The 16928-nt window shown below is 38.5% G+C and overlaps 1 protein-coding gene across 3 annotated transcripts in view; it reads left to right on the top strand.

The window, feature by feature from the left end:
• MTUS1 (microtubule associated scaffold protein 1) overlaps window positions 1-16928 on the top strand; it is a 168044-nt gene that overhangs the window by 50928 nt on the left and 100188 nt on the right. For all 3 annotated transcript variants that reach the window (XM_041753070.1, XM_041753067.1, XM_041753068.1), the window contains exons 2-3: window positions 86-2320; window positions 13471-13666. In XM_041753070.1, the coding sequence (XP_041609004.1) occupies window positions 233-2320; window positions 13471-13666 (2284 nt within the window). In that variant the 5' untranslated portion in view covers window positions 86-232. The remainder of the gene's footprint in view (window positions 1-85; window positions 2321-13470; window positions 13667-16928) is intronic.

Consider the following 16928-nt stretch of genomic DNA (forward strand, 5'->3'; position numbering starts at 1 on the left):
ATGTAAAAATAAAGTGATTGAAATCAAGCAGTGACTTACTAATTTTAATAATACTTACTTGAATTGATCATTTTGTTTCTTCCAGGGAACAGCAAATCATTATAACTTCAAAGCATCTTAGAAACTTTGAACTGTGCTAAAACTTAGGAGATGGACAATTTTTTCTTGCCTTTCATTTGAAAGGATTTAACGAAGAGAATAAAATGGCAGAGGTTTAAAGTTAATATTCAGGATGAATGATGATAATTCAGATGAGAAGACAGAAGATGAACTGCATTCCTTATTTATGAGTGACAAAAACGGAAACACATATGCATTCAACCCAAAATCCCCACATACACAAAACTCTTCAGCCAGTAATGTGAATTGGAATTCCGCCAAGCCTGATGACATGGTGGTTGATTATGAAACCAACTCTGCTGTGGACATTGACAAAAATGTTGCTTTAACCCCTCCGTGTTTGGAAGTACTTGATTGCCAGAAGTCTTCAAGTGAGTTGATTGGTAGGGAGGTGTTAGATCTCCATAAAGATTCCACACTTCAGTCTTGCGCACATGTTGTAAGCACAGAGGAGCCCAAGTACCTGTCTAACAGTTGTCATTCCCTAGAATCCTTTCAGGACCAGAGTGCTGAGACAGCTCTGCCTTTCGTGTGGAAACCCAACAACGAGGATTTGTACTACACAGACTGTCCTGCTGCCTTGGAGCTAAACCAAACATTTGACATGACAGTGGATAATGTTAACTGCACCTTTATAACACGTCGTGCCATTGGAAAGGATCAGTCTTTGCATACCCCTGGAAATCTGCAGCCAACCAGCACAAGGAGTGGAAATCCATCTTTATCCTGTTCCATTCATACATCTTCCCAATCTGCTGAGGTACATGTGAGAGAAATGAATTATGATCAAGACCGCTTTGAAAACACACAAGCCCCAGCAGCAGAGGCCCAAGACACAACTTACTCAGTGTTTTCTGATGTGATGCAAACTGATAGTGGTGTTCCAGATACTGGCAATCAGTGTCAGTATTCGTCAGGACAGGTCACCAGTGACTACACAGATGGGTCACAGCGAAGAGTGGTTGGAGAAAAAGAGATACAAGCTCAAACACCAGTTTCTGAGGGCATGGATGTTCCCAATGGGTCTGTATTACAAGAGTTCTTTTGTTTATCTAAAGATGAACCAAATAGTGAGACACATTCACAGAGCTCATATGGGCAAAAGGAAATGGGCCAAAATCTAAGAGAAACAGTGTCCAATTCTCTTAGGGATGATGAATGCCCTTTACTGGTGCCAGCTTTTGATAAAAATGAAGCCCAACTGCTGAACCCAGAACACAAAGTCACTGTGGCTGAAGACACACAAAATGCCTCTAATGAAAAGGATTTGGAAACCCAAAATCGTACCACAGAACTGATCTTGAGTAGCCCACCAGGACAAAAGATGGCTTCATCAGTTGAATTGAGTTGGGATGCAAATGATATGGTCATTAGCACAAATCACACAAATCGCATGTCAACGCCAATCCTAGATTCCCCAAATGCAACCTTTTCTATTTCACCTATTGAAGCGACCAAGAAATGTAGTAAAGTGGAGAAGAGTCATCGAGAGCTTAGAAATTTACCAAACTTGAAGGGGGCACCGATGACCACGTCTAAGCCTAATCTAGGAAAATTGACATCTAAAATAAATACCCCTATAGGGAGCAAAGTTAGAAAAACTGAAATTGTAAGTTACCCAAGACCAAACTTCAAGAATGTCAAAGCAAAAGTTGTGTCTAGACCAGTGCTGCAGTCCAAAGACCCTGCATTATCAAAGGTCACCCCCAGTCCTCAGTTAACCAGTGCCTCACCACCCTCATCTCTCTCTTCAAGACAGTTGACAACTTTGAGCAAAACCCCAAGGTCTGACTTGAATGCAGATACAAAAGCAGAAATCCTAATTAACAAGACGCATAAGCAGCAATTTAATAAACTCATTACTAGCCAGGCTGTACATGTTACAACTCATTCTAAAAATGCTTCACACAAGGTTCCAAGAACAACATCTGCCATGAAATCGAATCAGGAAGATGTTGACAAAGCAAGTTCTAATTCAGCATGTGAGACCGGGTCCGTGGCTCCCTTTTTCCAGAAGATTAAAGACATACTCCCTGTTAAAATGGAAAGCACAGAATGTTTGGAAATAACATATGCCTCCAGCATTGATAGGATTAGCCCTGAAAAGAAGGGTGAAAAAGAAAATGGGATACCTATGGAAAAACAAGAGCTAAAAAAGGAAATTATGAATGAGACCTTTGAATATGGTTCTATGTTTTTGGTAAGTAAGATTTTTTTGCTTGCTTCAGGGAAGGGTGGAGGAAGCTGAGAGATGTATTAGCAATTATTATAAGTAATCAAAAATGTTGCAGACGTAGTTGTGCAAATTTGCTTTCAGGTGTTGATTATTCAGTAATTCTTTGTTTTGTAAGGTGCACACTTTAGAGTGTCTTGTAGGTTGCACACTTTAGAATGTTAAGGTATTCTGAAGTGTTTCCTGTGTATTACAACATCGGAAAACTGCATATGGGGAAAATAATCAAGTGCAATATTTTGTATTGCATACCAATGTTCCTTTTAATAAGGTGAAACAATAAGTTAATATTTTGGTGTAATTAGTTATTTGGAGTTAAGTATCTGATAATATTTTATACTTACGAAAATAAAAGAAAGATTTGTTCATGAACTTTAAGATGTATTGGGCCATATTTAAGAAATGGCATGGCTGGGGAGAGCTGGTAAACAGTATCAACATAAAAATAACTCCTGGTCTCTTGTGGAGGAGGCTGCTCTGGGAAGCGGAGCCCTCTCCTGTGAACAAGGTAATTGCAAATTCTGCCTTGGATCAGCCAGTGTGACTTTGGTGGAAAAATCTTGGACACCCAGATGTGAAAGGGTTGGCCTGGTAGATGTCTGAGGTCTCTTGTAGCCCTACCATGTTGATTCCTGGTCCGTTAAAATAAACCCTTTTGATTCATGTACAGTGAAAAAGCAGCCTGTTGTCTATAGCACTTGTGGCATATCTGATGTTTGTGGGGTGGGAGGAGGAGACTAGATCATTTAAACAAAAAATTCATGCAGTTTGAAGATTATTTTTCTTTAAATACACCTATATTTTTTGTCAATAGCATGAAGAAACTAGTTTCTGAGTTTTAAAAATGTTTGTCAGGCCAGTTTTGAGCTTTGTGTACTTGTCCTGAGCCCTGTTTTTCACCATAGGGACTTAACACGTATCTTTGGCCCCACGTAGGCTTTTCTTGGCTTCTGTCCTCTGGGCCAGGAATGGAACTGGGTGCCAGGTAGGAGGGATGTGAGACATGGGTGTTCACCGTGGAGGGTTCATGTCTCAAAGAAGCACATGTGGTGTAATGAAATGTCAATGGGCTGTTTTAGAAGTGTTTTTAGGGTGTGTTAAGGAATTGTTAGGTCCCTTTAGGAGAGAAGTTAGGAAAGACTGGATATTCTTGAGCTACATCAGGTTAGAGATGTTTTGGCTTTTCTAACTTTTTTGGGGGAACCATGATACCCCACGATGATGTCTAAACTAATGCAACTGTATTTCGAAACTTGTCTTATTTTTAAGTTCTTTTCAGGTGAAACATAGGAAGCTTGTCTTATATCATTGATAATTTGATGTTTTGCCAAATTAAATTATAACCTCTGGTAATTCTAATCAACATTCGTAGTTGAATAAAAACATTTATTCCTCCTTGACTTATGGTAGGCTTTCATTGTGTATTGACATCTTACTGCCCAAAAAAAAAACAGCATAAAGTTTCTCTAAAGAACATTTGCCATGAATATAAATTCATTGTATAATTTTGAAATTAAAAGTTTTTCTGTGTGCATTGAGTAAATCTTAGGCTTTCATTCTACACATGGGAAACAGAAAGGCATTTTTCAGACTCCATATGGAGTCAAGTGATAGAATCATTGGGTTGAAATGGATTCCAGTACCTTGGGGAAGAAGCACATTCCGTTTCTGGAATCTTGCAGTTAGGATTCCCATATTTTCAGCACAGATACTTATCAAATGGTACTAAAACAAAACAAACCCAACTTATTCTTTATTGATGTCTTCAATTCAATTCCCTCCAATAGCACTGGTTCACCTCTTAGGTATTTTCATATATCCTGGGGAAGGGAGAGGACAAACCATCACAGGCCACAGATTCTGTGCTTATTGTAGAGAGTTGAATTAGTGAAAATTTGCTTGATGCTGATTCAGACTTCCATTTCTTGATCACTTAAGCAGTACCCAGAGATTCTAAATACATCCTGGATCTATGATGAGATAGTAACGGAGGGATGTTAATTTTCATTGTGTTCTCTTGGTCTGGGGGCTACAACAGGCATTGAGTTTATGTAATTTTTTTTAAAGATTTATTTATTTTAGAGAACACACCCACACGTGAGTGGGAGGAGGGGCAGAGAGAGAGCATGAGCGAGTGAGAATCTCAAGAAGACTCCCTGCTGAGCATGGAGCCTGCCTTGGGGCTTGATCTCAGATCATGACCTGAACCAAAATCAAGGGTGGAATACTTAACCGACTGAGTCACTCAGGGGCCCCTAAGTTTATTGAATTCCTAAGTTGCCTACAGTCTCAGTTGTTTGGTCATGGTTTATCTGAAATTTCAGAAAGCCTGCTTATTTGGAAGAAGGAATTTGATTTTAATTTGATACAAGTTGAGCATAGCGACCCATTACAGACGTTATGTATTGGTGATAGTGATTCACCACCCCTTTAGTAACAGTAACAGGGAAGGAATTGATATTTTTGTGATGCCTGCTCTGGACCACTTTGCTCAGGTTTAGTATATCTATGTCATAAATTTTCCCTGGTTTACAGGTTCTGGACTGAGCCCTCTATTTTGTTTTATTGATCTCAGTGTGTCTATTTTTTGCCAATACTGTACTGTTTTGATCACTATAGCTTTGTAATATAACTTGATGTCTGGAACTATGGTACTTCTAGTTTTTGTTTGTTTGTTTGTTTTAGGATTGCTTTGGGTATTCAGGGTCTTTTGTGGTTCCATAGAAATTTTAGAATTTTCTTCTGGTACTGTGAAAAACGCTTTTGTTGTGTATGTGTATGTTTTGTTTTTTTAAGATTTATTTATTTGAGGGTGAATGAGTATAAGCAAGAGGAGCAGAGAGAGGGGAAGAGAGAATCTCAAGTGGACTATGTGTTGAGCATGGAGTGTGATGTGGGGCTCGATCCCATGACCCTGAGATTATGACCTGAGCCAAAACCAAGAGTCTGACACTTGACTATGCCACTTAGGCACCCTGTTTTTGGTACTTTGATAGAGATTTCATTAGTCTATAGATTGCTTTGGGTAGTATAAACATTTTAACATTTGTTCTTACAGTCCATGAGCATGGAATGTCTTTTTCTTACTTGGAGTCATCTTCAATTTGTTTATCAGTGATTTATAGTTTCCAGAGTGTAAGTCTTCCCCCTCCTTGGCTAGGTTTATTCGTAGATACTTTATTATCTTTGGTGCAGTTGTAGACATGATTGTTAATTTCTATTTTTGCTGCTTCATTATTAGTGTACAGAAAGGAAACAGATTTCTGTTCAATGATTTTTGCATCCTGTGACTTAATTCATTTATCAGTTCCAGTATGTTTTTGTTTTTGTTTTGGTGTTTTTTTTTTTGTTTTTTTTTGTTGTTGTTGTTTGTTTTTTGTCTTTAGAGCTTTCTGTATATAGTATCATGTTATCTGCAAATAGTGAAAGTTTTACTTCTTTCTTACAAACTGGATACCTTTTATTTCTTGTCTGATTGTTGTGGCTAGGATTTCCAGTACTACATTGAATAAAAGTGGTGATAGTGGACATCCTTGCCTTGTTCCTGACCTCAGGGAGAGAAGGTCTCCATTTTTTTTCCATTGAGTATGATGTTAGTTGTAGGTTTTTCATATATGGGCTTTACTATGTTGAGGTATGTTCCCTCTAAACATACTTTGCTTGGGGTGTTTTATCATAAATGGATGTTATACTTTGTCAGAAGCTTTTTCTGCATCTTAGAAATATGATTTTTATCCTTTCCCTTTTGATTCTCTTTTGATTCCCTTTCTCTTCTTGATTACATGATATCATGATATCATGTTGATTTTTGTGAACATTGACACACTCTTGCATCCAAGCAATAAATCCCACTTGATTGTGGTGAATGATTTTTTCAATGTATTATTGAATTTTGTTGAGAGCTTCTGCATCTATATTCACTGGAGATATTGGCCGGTAGTGTTTTTATTTTTTAATTTATTTTAATCAATTAATTTTTTTGGTGGTCTTTCCAGTTTTGGTATCAAGGTAATGTGGCCTCATAGCATGTATTTGGAAGTTTTCTTCCCTCTTCAATTTTTTTTTTAATAGTTTGAGAATAATAGGTATTAACTCTCTTTAAATGTTTGGTAAAATTAACCTGTGAAGCCATCTCATCCTGGACTTTATTGGGAGTTTGATTCAGTTTCTTTGCTAGTCATTGCTCTGTTCAAATTTTCTAGTTCCTGCTTCAGTTTTGATAGCTTATAAGTTTCTAGAAATTTATCCATTTCTTCTAGGTTGTCCAATTTTTTGGCATATAGTTTTTCATAGTATTCTTACAGTTTGTATTTCTGTGGTGTTGTTATTTCTCCTCTTTCATTAGTGATTTTATTTATTTGACTCTGCTCATTTTTGATGACTTTGTCTAGAGGTTCATCAATTTTGTTGATATTTTTTAAAGAAATAGCTCTTGGCTTCATTGATCTGTTTTATTGGATTTTTAGTTTCAGTATCATTTATTTTTGCCCTAGTGTTTATTATTTCCTTCTTTCTAATGGTTTTGGGTTTTTTTTTTTTTTTTTCCTAGCTCCTTCAGACATAAGGTTAGGTTGTTAGGTTGTTTATTTGAGATTTTTCTTATTGAGATAGGCCTGTATTACTGTACACTTCCCCATTAGAACAGCTTTTACTGCATCTCAAAGATTTTGGACCATTGTGTCTTCATTTTCATTTGTTTCCATGCAATTTATTTCTTTGATTTCTTGGTTGACCCATTCACTGTTTAGTAGCATGTTATTTAACCTCCTTGTATTTGTGTTCTTTCTAGTTTTTTTTCTTGTGGTTAATTTCAAGTTTCATAGTGTTGTAGTCATACAAGATGAATGGTATGACCTTGGTCTTTTTTAATTTGTTGAGACTTGTTTTGTGTCCTAATATGTGATCTATTCTCAAGAATGTTCCACATGCACTTGAATAGTATGTGTATTCTGTTTTAGAGTAGAATGTTCTAAATATATGCTAAATCCATCTGTTGCATTGTGTCATTCAAAGCTATTGTTTCCTTGTTGATTTTCTTTTTGGATGATGTGAGCATCAGTGTAACTGGGATGTTAAAGTCTACTACTACTATTGTATTGGTATCAATCAGTTCCTTTGTTATTAACTTTTATGTATTCGGGTGCTCCCTTGTTGGGTGCACAAATATTTACGATTATTATTTCTTCTTGTTGGGTTGTCCCCTTTATTATTATATATGTCCTTCTTTGTCTCTTGTTCCAGTCTGTTTTTTTTTTTTTTTTTTTAAAGATTTTATTTATTCATGAGAGACACAAAGAGGCAGAGACACAGGCAGAAGGAGAAGCAGGCTCCCTGTGGGGAACCTGATGTGAGAATTGATCTCAGGACCCCAAGATCATGCCCTGAGTTGAAGACAGATGTTAAACCACTGAGCCACCCAGGAATCTCTAGTCTTTGTTTTAAAATCTATTTTTTCCCAATGAAACAATTGCTACTCTGGCTTTTTCTTTTTGACATCTATTTGCATAATGTTTCTCCATCCTCTCACTTTCAATCTGCATGTGTCTTTAGGTCTGAAATGAGTCTCTTGTAGGTAGCATAGAAATGGGTCTTATTTTTTTATCCATTCTGTCAGCCTATGGCTTTTGATTGGTGAGTTTGGTCCAGTTACACTCAAAGTAATTATTGATATGTATTGCTGTTTCATTACTTGTCTTGTGTTTGTTCTTGTAGTTATTTTCTGATCTTTCACTTTCTCTGTTGTTTGCTGGTTTTCTTTAGTGATGTACTTGGATTCTTTGCAGATCTTTTACTGGTTTGCTTTGATTCGTGGTTAACATTAGGTTTGTATGACAACTTCTGCAAATAGCAATCTATATGAAGTTGATGGGTTCTTATGTTGAACCCATTCTTTACTCTTCATATCCCCCTCCCACCATGTGTTAGGTATATGATGTCATATTTTACATCCTTTCATAAATCCCTTGACTGTTTTTTACAGAAATATTTACTTTTACTTATTTTATGTTTCCTACTTTTCATACTTTCACTTATGATCTTTCTTTTCCACTCAGAGTTCTCTTTAGAAGTTCTTATAGGACTGATTTAGTGGTCATGAACTCTTTTAGTTTTTGTTTAAGAAGCTCTTTATCTTTCCTTCTATTCTGAATGATAGCTTTGCAAAATAGAGTATTCTTGGCTGCAGATTTTTCCCTTTCAGCGCTTTGAATATATCATACCACTCCCTTCTGGCCTGAAAACTTTTTCTTAGCCTTATGGGGTTTCCCTGGTATGTAACTATCTTTTCTCATTGCTTTTAACATTCTTTATCACTACTTCCTGCTATTTTAATTACTATGTGTCTTGATGCGTGGACCTCGTTGGGTTGATGTTTTTTATGGGGAATCTCTGTACTCCTAGTTTGGATATATTTCCTCCCCCAGATTAGGGAAGTTTTCACCTCTTATTTCTTCAAATAAATTTTCTGCTTTTTCCTTTCTTCTGGGATCCCTGTATTGTGAACATTATTATACTTGATGGATTCCCTGAGTTCCCCAAATCTGTTCTTATTTTGCATAGTTGTTTTTTCTCTCACTTGTTCAGCCTGATTACTTTCCATAACTCTGTCTTCTAGGTCATTAATTTGTTCCTCTGCTTCCTCTAGTCTCTTATTCTACAAACATATTTTTAATTGCAATTATTGGATTCTTCATCTCTGATAGGTTCTTTTTTGTTCTGTGTAAGGGTTTCACTGATGTCCTCCACTCTTGTCTAGTATCTTCATAATCATTACTTTAAATTATCTATCAGGTTTATTAACTCTATTTCACTTATTTCTCTTGCTATGATTTTTGCCCTGTTCTTTGATTTGGGACACATTCTTCTGTCTCCTCATTTTGCCTAACTCTGTGTATTTTCTGTGTGTTGTGAAAGTCAGCTATGTCTGTTGCTCTTGAAAGCAATGAAACCACACTTTAAATAATAAGGCCATGTTGGTCCTCTTCACAGGGGACTTGCCACTGCCTACAAGATCAGGCCTACCAGGGTTGCTTCATAAAGTGCATGCAGGTGGGGGCAGGGTGCTGCAAGCTATTCCTGTGGGTCCTTTTCCACCAGGATCATGCAGCCTCTGTGGAGACTGGAGGCCAGCTGGAGCAGCTCTGGGAAGTATGGCAGGAGAAGTCTTGGTGCCACAAGCTGTAGGTACCATTCCTTCTCCACAGGGGACACTGTGGTGAGTGGGGCTGCCCATGGCAGCTCCATGAAGTGCATTTGGGTAGGGGTATAGTTTTAACAAGGTGCATGCCTCTTCTGAGGGAGGTCGGAGATGCAGTGTTGGCAGGGTTTGGGTGGGTCTCACGGGGGGGGAGGGAATCCACAGCACCAGGAGAGGGGTTGGCCCAGCTGGAGGGAGCAGGGCATGGCATAAGCAGGTTTGGTAGTGAGTACTAGCTGTTTCCTGCAGTTGGCTTGGTGATTATGCTGGAGGTAGGGGAGGGAAATGGTGCCTGCCAGCTCCTTTGTTTCTGGAGAAGTCCCTCAGGGAACTCTGAGATTAGTAACTAACTTTCCTTCTTGTATACCCCAGGCATTTTCAAACTGCTGCTTCTAAACTGTATCTCCTCAGGCTGTTCGTGCTGCTATCTCTTTAAGGGCAAGGACTCAGCTTCCTGTTGGCCCTCCAGTCTTTCCCTGAGCAGCCTGCTGATTTTTAAGTTCAACTGGTTGTATGAAAATCAGCTGCTCTGATTTTCAAAGTCGAATGTTATGGGGATTAGTCTTCCCCATGCAGCTTCCCTGGTGTGATTGTTTCTTGTGGCTCTCCTGTGCTTAAAGCTCCCTCTTTTCTGTATCCAGACCCTCTGTGTTTAGCTCTTCACCATGTGTGTGCCCTTCTCACCCTCTTTAATGTGACCTCTTTTTCTTTTTCTTTTTCTTTTTTTTGTTGTTGCATTTCTTTTTTTTTTTTTTAATTAATTTTTATTGGTGTTCAATTTACCAACATACAGAAAAACACCCAGTGCTCATCCCGTCAAGTGTCCACCTCAGTGCCATCACCCATTCCCCTCCAACACCCGCCCTCCTCCCCTTCCACCACCCCTAGTTCGTTTCCCCGAGTTAGGAGTCTTTATGTTCTGTCTCCCTTCCTGATATTTCCCAACATTTCTTTTCCCTTCCTTTATATTCCCTTTCACTATTATTTATATTCCCCAAATGAATGAGAACATACACTGTTTGTCCTTCTCCGATTGACTTATTTCACTCAGCATAATACCCTCCAGTTCCATCCACGTTGAAGCAAATGGTGGGTATTTGTCGTTTCTAATTGCTGAGTAATATTCCATTGTATACATAAACCACATCTTCTTTATCCATTCATCTTTCGATGGACACCGAGGCTCCTTCCACATTTTGGCTATTGTGGCCATTGCTGATAGAAACATTGGGGTGCAGGTGTCCCGACGTTTCATTGCATCTGAATCTTTGGGGTAAATCCCCAACAGTGCAATTGCTGGGTCGTAGGGCAGGTCTATTTTTAACTCTTTGAGGAACCTCCACACAGTTTTCCAGAGTGGCTGCACCAGTTCACATTCCCACCAACAGTGTAAGAGGGTTCCCTTTTCTCCGCATCCTCTCCAACATTTGTTGTTTCCTGCCTTGTTAATTTTCCCCATTCTCACTGGGGTGAGGTGGTATCTCATTGTTGCTTTGATTTGTATTTCCCTGATGGCAAGTGATGCAGAGCATTTTCTCATGTGCATGTTGGCCATGTCCATGTCTTCCTCTGTGAGATTTCTCTTCATGTCTTTTGCCCATTTCATGATTGGATTGTTTGTTTCTTTGGTGTTGAGTTTAATAAGTTCTTTATAGATTTTGGAAACTAGCCCTTTATCTGATATGTCATTTGCAAATATCTTCTCCCATTCTGTAGGTTGTCTTTTAGTTTTGTTGACTGTATCCTTTGCTGTGCAAAAGCTTCTTATCTTGATGAAGTCCCAATAGTTCATTTTTGCTTTTGTTTCTTTTGCCTTTGTGGATGTATCTTGCAAGAAGTTACTGTGGCCGAGCTCAAAAAGGGTGTTGCCTGTGTTCTCTTCTATGATTTTGATGGACTCTTGTCTCACATTTAGATCTCTCATCCATTTTGAGTTTATCTTTGTGTATGGTGAAAGAGAGTGGTCCAGTTTCATTCTTCTGCATGTGGATGTCCAATTTTCCTAGCACCATTTATTGAAGAGACTGTCTTTCTTCCAATGGATAGTCTTTCCTCCTTTATCGAATATTAGATGACCATACATTTCAGGGTCCACTTCTGGGTTCTCTATTCTGTTCCATTGATCTATGTGTGACCTCTTTTTCACATTCAGTTGTGGAGCTTGTTATGCTAGTCTTCAGGTCCTTTTCCAGGTTATTTGCAGTAATGTGAGGGTTATATAGTAGTATATGTGGGTGGACATGAACTTAGGGTCCTGCTATTCCACTATCTTCCCTGGAAGTCTTGCCCTACTAAATTTTTAATTCACCTGGTGTATGAATTCAACTGTCAGTGAATGAATTACATATCTGTGTTAGAAATCATCTACTTATGACTTATTAAAGAAGGGTACCAATGGGGAAATACACAGCATAGATATTAGGAGTATGGATTTAGAGTTACATAGGCTTTCAGATTAGCTCCATCGTTCAGTGGGAGAATGACTTTGGGCAAATTACTTAGTCTCTATGAGACTCAGTTCTTTTTGTAAAGGGAGAATGCAAATAATAGCTTATGGTGTTGGAATTTGCCCTTGAATAAAGCTCAAGTTCTCGTTTCCTGTGGGTAGAATGGGAATATTTATTGACTGCCTATTGTATATGATGGTGACTGTTGGGATACAGAAAGGAAAACTACCATCTCTGGTCGAACCTCATACCTGGTATGGTAGGTAACAGTAGAAGATAAAGGGGATGTAAAATATTAAGTTGGGAGTATGTATAAACTACTGAGCTGCAGAAGGCAGGATGGGGTGGGGGGAAATGGGGAGTGTTGTCAAGAGAGGCTTTAGGGGAGCAATGACATTAGCCACTAGCTGGAACTCAAAGGGCATGTATAAATTGGAAGAGTACTCTGGGTAGAGGAAATAAAATATACAAAGATGAAGAAATATGAGAAGATACTCTCATTTAGGGGATTCCAGGGTAGTGAGTATGATGGGAGCCAGGGGTATAGGACTGTGAATATTAAGGGTTAAACTGAAGGATATAGCAGAGGTTGCTAGATCCAAAAGGTTTGGGTGTGCCTTGTTAACAGTTGACTTTATCTGGAAGACAGAGGAAAGCTGCCTAATCCAGTTTGGCCTTTAAGGAGATTACCTAAGCAATGGAGTAAAACATGGATTTGAGTGGAAGCTGGTGAAACCAGAAATCCTGAGGTTATGGTTTCAGTAATTCAGGCTCATGCTAAGGTGGATGCAAAAGAGAAAGCAGTCTACCAAGATTTAGGAAGTAAAGGAAGCACCTAGAAATAGCTTTTATTATGTATGTTGGGTACCTGGGTATGTTGTGGTAAATATGGGAAGGCAGAGGTGCCTAAAGGATGCTAAATGGAAAGGTAAAGAAAGCTGGGAAATGCAGGAAGTGCTAACTTGGACGCGTGGACTTCAGATATAATAGGGTGTAGGTGGCAGTTGAACAGTGGACAAGATCACCAAGGGAGAGCAATATAGCAAGGAAAGACCTGGGTCAAGTTTAGGACCCTTGAGACCACTAACATTGAGACAGGATCCAGAGGAGAAATAACCAGGCAGGTAGAAACAAAACCAGGAAAGTGCTCTGTTGGAGAAGTCAGAGGAAGACCCTGCCAACAGAATCCTATGCCTCAGGAGGGGCTACAAGGAACAGGATGAAAGCTGTAGCTTGACTTTAGTTCGTGGCACTGGTCATCTTGGGAGTAGTTCCGTGGATGGGCACAAAAGACAGATCTTGGTGGATTGAAAAGAGAACTATGAAGAGGTTTAATTCCTTCATACTAAAAATGACATTTAAACATCCATCTGGCATATCTGCATAGACAGAAATTGTTGCTTTGACGTAGTGCCAAGAGGAAATGGTAGGAGGAAGGTATGATCTGGATTAAAATCTTAACTATTTTTTCACAGGGTTCTGCTTCAAAAACTGCAGCCACATCAGGTAGGAACATATCCAAGCCTGACTCCTCCAATTTAAGGAAAACATCTGGTTCAAAAGCCAAAGCGGGGCCTTCTGTTTCCTGTTTGAGGCGGAATAGTGACAGTAGAAATCTCAATTCTGATCGGGCCTTATCTCCACAGAGGATCAGGCGTGTGTCCAGTTCTGGTAAGAATAAAATAAATCAGTTGTGCCTTATAGCAGTTTATGAATTATTTGAATGTAGGAATAGGCATGTCAAAGAGCAGAAAGACAGGTTTTGGTTATAAAACTAACACATTCTGTCCACTACAACATTTAGGCTTTTGCTGACCAGCATCTTACACAGGGAAGGTAGAAAAAGAAGTTATAGACATAGCTCTGATCTTTGAGTGATGTAAAGGCTAGTTCAGTGAAAGATATAGGTGTATAAACCAACTTATAATACTAAGAAAAATTATAAGCAAATAATTGGGTCCCTCTTACATACAAATAATTTCAAAATTAGAAAAGTTTTTTTTTTTTGTAAATGTTTACGTGCTTAATAATACTTAAGTGTTATATCCTGGACTCATGGTAGTGGAAAGAGATTAGTTTTTCCTTAACTTTTACTGAAAGATGTATTATAAATTTGCAGGGATGTAAGAGTGACTAAGAAGTTAAACTTCGCTAAGATGAACATTTATTTATGTTTATATCTTAGAAGCAGTAATTTCAAATTCCTGCTAGATTTATGAAGTTGAAGCACTTTAAGAGTAGCTGTTAAGTGTCTTATTAAAATTTGGCAGATGGACAGACTTCTCTGGGTTGCAGATCAGAACAGGAAATGGAAAAGTCAGCCTATGTTGTAGAGACTAAGCCAAAAACACTGCTAGCCATTCCAGTTGACTGAGAACACTCTGCAGGGAACAACCTTTATTTTAACAGGTACAACCTTGAGCAAATTAAAGGCAAGCCTGATGGATTTAGAAGTAAGTTCCCTTATAAAAATACCAACTACTGTTGAATGATCTGGGGGGAAGAAAAAGTGCCTCTAGACTGATGTGTCAACACACATGAGAACATTTTGCAGAAACTAACAAAACCAAGCAGATCCCAGAGGATCTCCATACTACTCTACACCTTGATAGTTTTAGGTTTTCTTTTCTAATTCTGTTTTGAGAACTCCTGTTTGAGAAGCCTATAATGAGCAGAAGTATTTTAAGGGTGATTTATTTAGATTCAGGCCTACATTAAGATCTTGAGGTTCTGAGGAGCAAAGCCAGGAAAGCAGTACAGGGGGGAGGAGAAAGGATCTGCAGCACATTTCTATTCCCATCCCTGGAGGAGCTGAATAGGAAGAAAGAATTCACTTGAAGTCGTCTTCATTGGGGAGAAAAACAGAAGAGAAATAATGATCCTGATTATAGATATGCCACCGTTAGGGAGATCAAAGCTTTGGTTTTTATCATTGATGATAGGTAAGCGTAGTGGTGGTTGCCCGATAATGGGGAGTTCTCTTTCTGTTTGGATATTAGGAGCACCTATGGCTTGGTGGCGCTGCAGAGTCATGGCCAATCACTCCATGGCCTGTAGTTTAGGAGCCCTATATTCTAGTACTACACCAGCACCAGTGAGCTGCACAAGCAAGTTGTTTATCCACCCTGGGCTTCAGCCTTGCATAGTGAAATACGAGGATTTGAGCATGTAAGGACCTGTCAGCTTTCACAGTCCTTATCTTTCTGGGGGGAAGTTTGAGGACTCGCCAAATTTTCTGAGCAGTGGCTACAACTAGTATGATTCTCTAGGCCACAGGATGCTCAAAACTCAGAAAACTGGAAGCACACATACTTTCAGGAGACTAGGCCAGTACCCAGGATAGGATAGACAGTGGTCCCCAGCCATCTGGGGTTCTGCTTTCAATGATTTCAGTTAGCCATAGTCATGCATGGCACAGAGGCAGGTGACCCTCCTTCTAATGTGTTGTTACAAAGTCAGGAGTAGCCTGACACTGAATCGTAATGCCTAGATCATTCACCTCAATCCAGCTCCTCATGAAGGCATTTTATCAGCTCACCCCTTCACAGGAAGAAGGCTGAAAAGAGAGAGAGAGAGAGAGAGAGAGAGAGAGAGAGAGAGAGAGAGAGGGGGAGAGACCACATTCACATAACTCTTATTATAGTATATTGTTATAATTCTTTTTTTATTCTTTCTGTGTCTCATTTGTAAATTAAACTTTATCACAGGTAGGTATGTATAGGAAAAAAACAGTACACATAGGGCTTGGTACTATTTGTGGTTTCAGCCATCCATTGGTGGTCTTGAAACCTATCCCCTGTGGATGGGAAGATGGGGAGAAGGAGGGCCAACTATATTTTCAAAACTGGGATTCATTTATGTAGGTGATCTGTTCTACCAAAAAGTTAAGCATTTTAAAAGTCCCTTTTCTGTATATTATATAATATCATGCCTTAAGAGAAAGTAGGTCTGTTTACTCTTATGAAAAGACAAGGACATTTATTGAGCTTTGATTAACCTGTATAAAGAAACTTGATAACTAAGTTATGTATTCAAAGTTTTCAATCTGAGTTAAAAACTAAGTTTTCTTTTACTTGGTGCTTTTCTGTGTAGAAATGGAAAAAAAAAGTTAATATAACCAGAAACTTCATGGATTTGCATTTGAGTTTTTATGTGAACTGTTTGAAGACTAACTTGATTATGCTGTATTTAAAAAAAAAAAAAACAGCAACTAGCTTGTGTGGATGCTCACAATAAATTGAGAGGTGTTTGTCGTGGGGGACAGGAAATTTAATCACTACAGAGTTAAAAGTAGAGCAGAAGATCAAGGAGCAAAAACAATGTGCCTTTAGATCATTGAGAGTGTGTTGCCATTTACTGTACAATGTGGTGTTTGTGTATTAGAAAATTGAAACCAAATGGACATCCTCTGTATTCTGTATACAAAGTTACTCTCCTGAAAGGTAAGCAGCAGGAATGTTCCAGCCGACTGGGGTTTTCAATAAATCCTTTCAGAGAACTAAGTAGAAAACCAGATCTGGAATTGAAATAGCCATTTTCTTGAAGCTTTAAACTGAGCAGGAGAAAGAATTATAATTAAACCCAATGGAGCTCTTCCATTTTACTTGTCAGTATCTGGAAATGGTGATGTGTACAGCATGATGACCATAGCTAATGCTGCTGTACGATATGTATGAAAAATAAGTAAATACTCATCATAAGGGAAAAATTTTTTTTTTGCTTTTTATTGTGTCTTTGTGAGATGGTGGATGCTAATTAAACTTATTGAGGTCACCAATGCACAGTACATGTTAAGTCAAGCCATTATGCTCTACTCCTTCAACTTACACAGTGATGTGTGCCAACTAGATCTCAATAAAACTGGAAAAATAATTTTAAAAATCAGGAAATTTGTATGAAACCAGATTATGACCAGTAACAGACCAAATTCAAA

This window comes from Vulpes lagopus, chromosome 4, assembly GCF_018345385.1.
Source record: "Vulpes lagopus strain Blue_001 chromosome 4, ASM1834538v1, whole genome shotgun sequence".
NCBI lineage: Eukaryota > Metazoa > Chordata > Mammalia > Carnivora > Canidae > Vulpes > Vulpes lagopus.